The following is a 10116-nucleotide window of genomic DNA, read 5'->3' on the forward strand; positions in this document are numbered from 1 at the left end:
GCCATATATTTAAAGAAACGAAAATATACAAAATAAATGTCAAAATATTTTCTTACAGATAGGTACAGAAGTATCTGCGCTGCTTTATTTACACATTCTCTAGTGAGAATCTCTTTTAGAAAATCAGCTTAGGGTATAATACTCAGCACCTACGCAATTGTAGCTATGGTGTAATGGTCCTTCAGTATATTTAGACTTCTTGTATTACACTTAACACTTGCCTGATCTAAGCCATACAAAAAGCTGATATTTAAAATGCCATCAATATAGTTATTTGTTGGACCCTTCCCTCTGTGTAAAACTTGACTTCTTGTTGTGAAAAGGAAGGAGGAATAAATCCCCATGTATGACAAAACAGATTCTCCTTCAAACAGCTAGTGAATGAATGGGCACAAAACAAAGGAAAGAGGAGAGAAGAATGTCACCACTGCAGGGACATCCAGCTTCACTGACATCACCCCACATCATGCCTCAGTGCCTATAGGAAAGACTCAGGTTCCCCTTCTTTGCCCATGGGGGTTTCGGCATCTCTGAAACAGCTGCCCTTCCTCACAGAGGAGCTTTCCCGATGGCTATTGAACTGATAAACTTGTCTCTTGAACAAGCGGTGGAGCTTCTCCTGGAACTGGTTGCCAATGAAGCAGTACAGCAGGGGGTTGATGCAGCTGTTGGCGAAGGCCATGCAGATGCTGAACGGCAGCGCCGTGTCAATGACTCCCATCACCTCACAGCTGGTAATGATGTTCATGTGAGCCAAAGCATTCAAAAACGTTAAAACGTGGAATGGCAGCCAAGAAATTAGGAAGGCCATGACAACAGCAGCCACCAGCTTTAGGACTTTGTCCCTCTTCTGCCTGCTTTTCCCAAACTCCTGTGCTTTAAGCAAGTGCCTCCTGATCCAGATGTAGCAGGTGGTGATCACTGCCAAGGGGATGAAGAAGCCAAAGGCGTTTTTCAGGAAGGCGGTTGCCACAGACCATTTTGCATAGTTTTCATAAGGAAAGGCCATAATGCAAGCATTGACCTCCAAGCTTTCAACGTAGTAAGTGTCTCGGAAATAAAAAGTTGGGAGGGAGGACAAACAGGCGAGGCCCCACACAACCAATGCTACAAAATAAGCTTGTTGTGGAGTTCTCCTTTGGGAGTGAATAGGATGGACAATGGCATGGTACCGGTCCATGCTCATGCACATAATGAAAAAAATACTTGCAAACATGTTCAGACATAGGACAGAACTGGAGATCTTGCACATGAGAGACCCGAAGAGCCAGTTGTATCCCTGTGCATAGTAGGTGGCCCAGAAGGGGAGGGTGGCCAGGCACAGCAGGTCTGCCATGGCCAGGTTGAAAATGTAGATACTAGCAACTGTCTTGGGGCCAGTGTGACGACAGAGCACCACAACCACCACACTGTTGCCAACCAAGCCCAGAATAAAAACCACAGAGAAGAGGGCTGGAATTAGAGAAAACTGATAATCTGAAGAGGTAAGGGGGCAGGGAGGGGACGAGTGTGACACAGCCGATAAGTTTGTCAGTGCTGTAGACACGACTTGGAGACTTTCCATGGTGGTGACAACTGGGAAGTAGTTGCTCTGCATGTTGGTACTGGTGGAAAGAGAGTTTCTTCAGGAAATTCATGGGCTGGCAGCACTTTTCTACCACATCACTCACCTGCAGATCAGAAACTGTGTGTTAGACGTGCATTCTGCAGCTGTCTTAGCTCTGAAATCACACAGTCACAATAAAATAAAAACCATTTGAAGTTATGTCAGTCAGCTGAGTGCTGAAATAGCAGGCAGCCCTGCTGAACTCCTTACCTCCATCCCACTGACAAGATACAATTAGCCCTAGGGAGGTCACAGCACTTTTTAATGAGCCTGGCAGAGAAGAGAGCAGCTGGGGTTTATCCATGATTACACATGGTGCTTTCTGTGACCAGCAGAGCAGAAAGATTATGGACTCAGGAGCTGGAGACACTTTAGGAACTTCTGTGACCCAAAGGCCACACTAAAGCTCTTCATGATCCTTTTCTCAGTTTTCTCATGCTATTTCCAGCACTCTGAACAGTTAAAATAATATAAAAAGGCAGCAGTTGCCATTGGAGATCAGGTGTGTCACACCTGAGGGTCTCCTGGGACTCCATGGGCATGAATGCAGCCTTTTAACAAGACTATTAGGAAACCAAGCTGTGATTTTTTTTTTTTTTTCCAATTCACAGGGCTGAATTCAAAGACACTGAAGGGTCTGCAAAATGTCATTCACTGTCTGTGTACTTCTCAAACATATCTGCATCTCCTTCTCTCATGACAGCTTTAATCAGAACAGTGAAAGAGATAATTTCAATGTAGACACAAGCAATAAACTCAGTCCTTGCAGGCATTGGATTTAACAGTTCTATGTGCTGTTCATTTAGAAATATCAGGACTGGATTTCACTAGGGGAAAATGTAGCTATAAAACAGCTAAAATAAGAGAGTTAATTGACAGGTCTGTCTTTGTTGCATTTCAACCGTTTGTGTCTGCACTCTGAGCAGGACATTTTGCAAACTTTAAGACTTTCTAAGTCAATAAAGAAGATATCATACCCAAGTATTTTATTTTACATACTAGAAAGAGGCAATTATAATTAAGTTTTTGTGGAACCAGTCAGGCATTTAAGAATTCCCAAGGAGCCCTAAAAGTAACAGAAATTTTCACCAAGACAACAGATTTGGGTAATGATCTCTCATTTAACAGAAGGCAACTGATCATTTCAAACATATTTTTCTGTATCAACAGTTTAATGTACAGTAGCTTATCATTTGCTCAATGCAAAATATGCAATACACTACTTTGGATATACTGAGAAAAATTTAATTTTAAATATATTGTCTCAACAATGAAAATTCAGCCGGGGAATTTCTGCAGAGTGCCAGTATTTAAAGTCACAAATAGTTGATCATAAGCCTATGTTCTGTATTCAAACAGGTCTTAAACCCAATGAAACCTTTTTTGTTTGGGAACACAGATATTCAGAGAGGGTCTGGAGTCACATTTCACCCTTAACTCTTATGTGCTGAGCCCTTCACTTTAACATATAGAAGTTGAAATCTCAGTACAAGTCACAAAGCATTAAATACCTCACTGACTCCTAGTAGAGGGACCACACCATAATTACTTGTAGCTGCATTACAGAGACCAAGGTTTCATTGACAAACACACTCCCCCCCTCTGGTCATGAACAACTGGTGCCTTACGATCTGCTCTGAGCTACTCATTCTACTCTTACTGCAGACACGAGACACTCCAGCACGAATGAATGCTGATTCGAAATTATGTTCTAAGGGCAGATAGAAAACCTACCTGTCAAACCCCACATTTGTCTGGATGCAGCTCTAGAATTCCGTGCGCCTTTTTTCCGTTTTCCTTCTGGTGAGTATCGCCACCAGCAATCTGCTCTCTCATATCTTCCCTTTTCCCACTGGGAGACTTTAACCTAAATAACTTGAGAACTGAAATATGAATGCCTTCCAGCTTCTTTTCCTTTTGGAAGCAAAGTAGTTTGAGAATCCCCCTTTCCAAGGCCACGTGAGCGCATGCAGTAAATCAGGAGAGAGCAACAAGACAGCCAGAAAAAAAAGAAAAAAAAGAGAAATCAAGCAAGCAAGAAAAAGGAAATTTATACAAATATCCCTGTGGTTTTCTACTGCAGCTCTTGGTCCAGGAGGATACACCCACACGCAGCCCCCCCGTGCACAGAAGACATGTGGGATCCTCTGTGGAAGGATTCATGCATCTCTGAGGGCAGGGGGATTCCCATGCAGTCCGTGGAGTCCTAGCACTGGCTAACACATTTGAGAATGAAATAACATTTGAGAATGAAACTAACTGGCTGTTAGTCCTGGCAGAATTGACCATGTGAACACAGAGAGACAGAAAGTGGAAGAACATCACTGCATTCACAACAGCAATGCCTGCGTAAGGGGGCTGATCCCATCTCCCAGTTAGTTAGGATGGGAAAGCCACTGCCCTATTCCTTGCAAAGACATGCACACTGCTGGGACTAAGGAGGGCAGCAGGACAAATCCACATGGCTGAGAGCAGGCTTGGTTCTGAGGCTGAACGAGGGTAGGACATCACCAAAACGAGCTCATGCCAACTCCCATTCACATAACACAGAGTTTTTACATCTGCTCCTTCTTGCATCACACACTGTGCCTGGCCCCAGCCTCCTCTCCCTGGAAGGAGCTCCAAGGGGGCTCCTGGAGGATAAGAAAGGGGCAAAGGAAGCACCCATAGGCTTAAACATTTTGCCGTGATACCGGAGTGTGATCTCCTCTGCAACAACCATCCATCTACTGGGGACACATGTGCTGTGCTCCCCAGCAAGGCTTCATGTGCCAGACAGAATCGACCACTGGAGACCCTGTGGCCAGTGAGGTGTCCCTTTCCCCCAGCCAGGTGCTGCTGGCTGGCTCTCAATCACTAGCCAGTGCTGCACCCAAGCACATCCCATCCTTTGAACACCAGCACAGCCTTGGAGCAAGGTGTATGCACCTGTGGTGGCTTGGGGAAACCCCAGTGCCTGCCCTTGCTCCAGGACTGTGCAGCACACCAGAGACAACAGGTGTCATCAGCTCTGTTCATACCAGAGTGACCCAGAGGAGAGATGGAACAGGGAAAACAGCTTTTTACCAGCATCTTCAGGGGAAACAAGGGCTGAGCAGGCTGTGGAGAACAGTCTCACCAGTTTCACCATAGCCCAGCTATGTCTTTGACCAGAAAAAGCTTCAGAGAGTGTTGAAGAAGTTTATCAGCAAACTCACATACATTCATCCCCTGGAGGTGAGTACTACATTCAAGACGGAGAGAAGAGTTCTTGGCAGCTTTTGTCTTTATCTGCCTCATAATTCAAAGTCCAGTTCTTAGCATTTTCTGTGCTAAAAGGAGACAGAGTTATTTAAAGAAAGGGAATTCCACGCAGCATTTCTATTTACCACAGTGCAGCAATTTACTTCTTCAAGGATATGATGACAAAGCAGTCGGTGGTCAGGACTGCTAAGCTGCAGGCACACAGTGTCTGTGCTTGGAGCAAACATTGGAAGAGAGATAAAGTAATGAGTCCTGCTGCAAAGGAGAAGAGATGCATGTTTTGCCACCAGTTTCCCCTGTACACATCCTGCCTGGGGTCTGCAGGACTGCTGGCTCACAGGTGAGTGACCTGAGATGTCAGCACTCACTCTGAACCATATTTATTAACTTTTTTGGTAACAGGATGCGCCAGGACACCCTCAGCCAGTAGTCCTTGCTGCTAGTTGCACACAAGCAATTGGTAAAAGGTTTTGCTCCATTGCTCAGCAAATACCCAGTGAAGGAAAAATGCACAAGAATGTTTATTTTCCAAAAATAACAAACACTAGTTGTTTAGACTTACATATAAAGTTTTCCTTTCCACACAACTTTTGATCCTTACAGATACTGACCGCGTTTATTCTGTTTTGCCTGCAAAACTGAGACTTTAGCAGACGAGAAATGGCCCTGATGCACCCAGTGTAATGGGGGTCATACCTCAGTCTGCCCTTTGACAAATCCTGCTCCCATTCTTTCCCCTGCCAATGCTCAGTGCATCTGATTCCGTATCTGATCCCAAGTTCTCACTGCAAAGCTTCCTCTCACTAATGTACAAATCCCTCTCTCTTCTATTTCCTCTGCCATTTCTTTCTTCCTCTCACTATTTCTGAGCATTCTTGTATGGCTGTGAAAGGGATGCCCAAGTTGTCTGTGCACAAAACAACCTCTTGCCATGTAGTGCTGCAGTTGAGCTAATGCCCCCTGAGCTTGTGGGATGTGTTTTCCACAGCCAGGCTGGTAAATCCAGCACATGGATTTGCTCCAGCGGTGCCCAGCACACAGCTCAGCACAGGGAAGAGCCTTTTTACTGCTCATCTGGCTGCAAAGTTACAAAAGCTGGGAGTTTTCAACACAAGACATGCTTGATTTTAAATAAGTAGAAGCTTGAGCTTTCTGGGGGTTGGATTCGGGGAAGGATTTTAAGTATGTCTTTTATACCAACTAAAAAAATTCACAGTTCAAGAGGAGCAAGAAATTTGCTGCAGGCTCACATTTAGTACTTAGGTTTGTCTTTCTATCCTCAAGCCTATGCACCTAAAGAGGTCAAAAGATCACCAGAAGTGTGTAAAAAAAAAAAAAAAATCAAACCCAAAAACCCCAAACCACCACCACACACAATTCAAATAGCAACTTCTGATCAACTGTACAAGTAAAAATAAAAGGATGCATGTGCTCCAAGTCCTACGTCTTGGATTTTGCAGGGAAGTGCTGCCACTGTCAGGGATGGAATATTCCAAACAAGCAGCCTGACTGTGCCAGGAGGCTGTCAGAGCCACCTCTTGAGGCTAAACCTTGCCAGCCTGCCAAAGGCTCAAAGTAATATGAGATCCAGATGCAAACTGTATTCATGACCTTGATTTGTTCCTTTCACAGAAACCAAGAGGGGAAAAAAATATTTTATAAATGTGCTCCCCAGGTTGCATAACCCAACATAGGTGTTGATTTACAGCAGGATCTCCTGACTCCCTGGTCCCGGGGCTGGCAGCAGGAGTTGGGGATCCAGCATGCACTGCCAGGGCAATGATGATTTTCATCATGCCAGACCCTGGGATTAGCTCAGTTGGATGGATGCCAAGATTGCAAGTTTGATCCCTGCATGGGCCATTCACTTAAGAGCTGGACTTGATGATCCTTGTGGGTCCTTTCCAACTCAGAATATTCTGTGATTCTGGGGTGTGTTGTGCCAAACAACAGGCCATCTGCACGTGCTCCCCAAAACCATCCTGCCTGCAGCTGGGTTCCCCACATTCCATAAACTTTTCTAAGCATTCCTCCTTCCTGCATTTGTTTGTTTAAGGGTTTCTTTAGGGATTCATTGCTCAGTCCTTCAAGTAAGATTGGAGAACCTACCTCACCCTTCCCCAGCCACAGAGCACTCCTGCAGAGAAAGCTGATTGCTTGCAGCCTTTCCGGAGACTTGGGGAGGGGAGCGGTTGTGAGCAGTGACCGTGAAGGTTGAAGGCCAAGGCAGTGAGTCCTATTCCCATCCAGCATCCATGGTTCTTGCTGGGTCAATTCTGGGTCTTAGCACTGTCTCATGTACCTCTAAAGCATGATCAGTTCTGGCAGTGGGTGTCTGCAAACGCGGTGTTTTGGCAAAGAGGAAGAACTACCAGAATTCTCAAAAGCAAGACCTTCATCAGTGTTTCACTCTTGTGAGAAATGAGACAACTCTTAAAAAGATTAATTTATTGAAAACAGGAAAAAATTGAAAAATTACAGAAATCAGAAAAATATAAAAATTTGGGATCCTATGGCTCGGTAGATGGTATGCCCCAGGAGCGCAGGGATTTGAGATCTTCTGGCTGAGACAGCACTAGACCTCAGGTAGAGAAAAAAACTTGCAGTGCTGGGTTGACTTTAAAAAATTACTAAAAGCCCCTTAAAAGGGGTAAGGCTTTTAATGCCCAGCACCGATGTCTCCCACAGCTAGTCTGGAGAGAGCAAGAGGGGAAGAGAGAAGAAAGAAGAGAGAGGGAAAAGAGAAGGGAGAAGAGAGAGCCCGCCTCTCGGCTTCGTCCTTTTTATACTTTTTGCTCCGCCCCCAATCCGCCCACAGCCCGCCCCTTCGGTCCAAGGCGATTGGTGCTTTCCCTTTGATGGATCATCTCTGTCCACCAATGGCTCATCGTTGTCAAGGGGGGTGGTATCAGTTAGAGATAAGGGAAAACAATACCTTCATTAAAATTCAGGTATTCAGGTGCCCATGGAACTTGCCTGCAGAGTAATGGCTCTGCAGCTAGAAATAGCTGCTGGCTATCAAGACTGGGTGGGGGGGTTTTGGCCTTGGAATCAAAATGCAAGTGAAACACCTACAAAAAGTATTAAAATACATCCAACACACCTCAGAACACTTGTAAAAGTATACAGTAAACACAGGAAAGGTAACTCTTATGGTGTACCAGTGGTTTGTAGCTTGAAAAGGGGCAAGTTTGTGATTTTTAACTGGGAAAATTTTAACTGGGAAGGGTGCAACTCTATTAATAAATTTTAAACAAATAGAAACACTGATAATGGAATTGGATTTTTGTACCTGGGCTGATGGGTTAATTGTAACATTCAATTTAAAAATAATTAACTCAAAATTAATTATTTAAAGCACTTAATATGCAAAGACCAAGCACAAATAGGGATTTCATGTATGACAACTCTCCTTCCTGGAGCCATGATTTCACATGGAAGCACTAAGTAGGCCTGGGGAAAGTGATGCTTTTTCACTTCACAGCAGCACAGCAGTGAACACAAGGGCTACCCAGACAGGGGCCATCAGATATGGGGTCAGAGAGCTCTTGTCCCATTGAACGGACTTTCTATGCTGGAAGAGGTCAGTTTTGGAGCAGTTCAGTGAGTGTGACAGAGGCGTTTAGGAGGGAAGAGGGATGCCCTTTCCACCTCCAGCATGCAGAAAACTTATCCAAAGCATTTATTTTATGAGAGATGTTTGTGTCCAGCCAATAGCACTGCCAAGACTGAGGTTATCATCCATGACATTGTTCGTTCAAATTATTGGCTGTAAGCATTTTACAAGTTACTAAAAGTAGTAAAGAAAACAAGCATGTAAGTGATTTTGGAAACAAGCTGCACCCATTGCTATTAAAGGCAGGGAGTGCACACACACCCTGGCACTGCTGCCTGTTCTTGGGGCATGCCTGCTCTTGCTGAAGGCAGCAGGACTTGGTCAAAACTCCATTCCTGAGTGCTGCACAGCTCCCAGTCATGCCCCTAACACAGATAAACCACCAGACTCCAGGGCTTGCCAACAACAGGCACAGAGCCTAAATGCCCATAGCAGCATCAGTGGCAAAGCACAGCATTTCAGCAACTGAGATGACAGCAGGAACCCACAGTCAGCTTTCATAATTTATCATCACAGGTAATTTTCTCCTACTCACTTCTCTCAAACCAGTTGCTGTGATGAGCAGCAGAAGTCAAGACACTGATGCCCATAGCTTGTGGGAGAGAGCTCCCTCCTGTCTAACTTCTACTATATTAGTACTAATATAGTTGTATATAGCCTGGCATTTAAAGGATGTGGGAGAATGCTTCACATTTCTTTTTAGGGTCTCAAGGTGATATTTAGGAAGAGTTAGGACTCTGTAGAAAGTTTTATAGAGTTACAGAGCACCCAAAGGGTCTCTTTCCAGAGATCTTTTAAAAACAAAAATCTTCCTTTGCTGTTTTGAACTATAACCACTGCAAACAGCTTTCCCACTTTTTAAGTGCTTTTACTAGAAATTTCTCTTATGTTCCAAGAATACTGAGATACACATGAGAGTTCACCAGCTAGATAAAGCTTTGGCGGTGTCAGATTATTCCTGACATTTGTGTATTCTACCTTATTTAGTCAATCTTTTAACCAACAAAGCTGTTAAGTGATTCTGCTCATTCCATCTTTTCCCAACAAAAAGTTTAAAGAAAGAAAACCTTGCTCTTTTAACTTATTAGACCAGCAAGACCATCCCAAAGTAGATGTTTTGACTGCTGCCTCCATCTTCTAAAGAGAATTCATCTCCTCAAAACCTACAGTATTAGGCAAGGCTCTTGTCATCAGCTACAAACAATTTCTGAAGGGAACATGCTAGGCTATAAATCCCAGATGTCAGATAAATCAGTGACTGAAAAAAAGACAAAACCACAACAATGGTCATGTGATGGGTGGAATACATTTTAACAGAAGACCTGCAGTGGTTCAGCTTTTCCAGTAAAGCCGGATGGATGAACCACCTCAGCCAAAACACGATGCACTCCAGAAACCCTCCCAGCAGATGGAGTGAGACAATCAAAATCCCTGCACGTGGAGCACAAAGAGCTGAGCTTGGAAAAGGGAACCCAAGAGCGGGATGCTAATATTTGAAAGGACCATAAAGGGAAAGTTTGTTAAAAAGGTAGCTAGAGAAAAAACTCATGTCAGTTCTTCTCAAGCAGCATGTCCTTACCTTGTCTCTACAGCACTTGGCGTGGCAATGACTGGTAGTAGAGATGCTCAGGAAGCTGGAGCTGGACAGGCA

General features: G+C 44.3%; 1 protein-coding gene across 1 annotated transcript; it reads right to left on the reverse strand.

Annotated features, from left to right (window-relative positions):
• Positions 1 to 478: 478 nt before the first annotated feature.
• Positions 479 to 3383, reverse strand: AGTR2 (angiotensin II receptor type 2; the record flags this gene model as incomplete). The annotated part of the gene is made up of 2 exons (XM_082289234.1): positions 3341 to 3383; positions 479 to 1670 (listed from the first exon to the last, which is right to left on the reverse strand). Exon 2 carries the CDS (start codon positions 1595 to 1597, stop codon positions 479 to 481), a length of 1119 nt encoding a protein of 372 aa, XP_082145360.1. The 5' UTR covers positions 1598 to 1670; positions 3341 to 3383.
• Positions 3384 to 10116: the final 6733 nt, after the last annotated feature.

This window comes from Coloeus monedula, assembly GCF_965178545.1.
Source record: "Coloeus monedula genome assembly, chromosome: 12".
Classification (NCBI taxonomy): domain Eukaryota; kingdom Metazoa; phylum Chordata; class Aves; order Passeriformes; family Corvidae; genus Coloeus; species Coloeus monedula.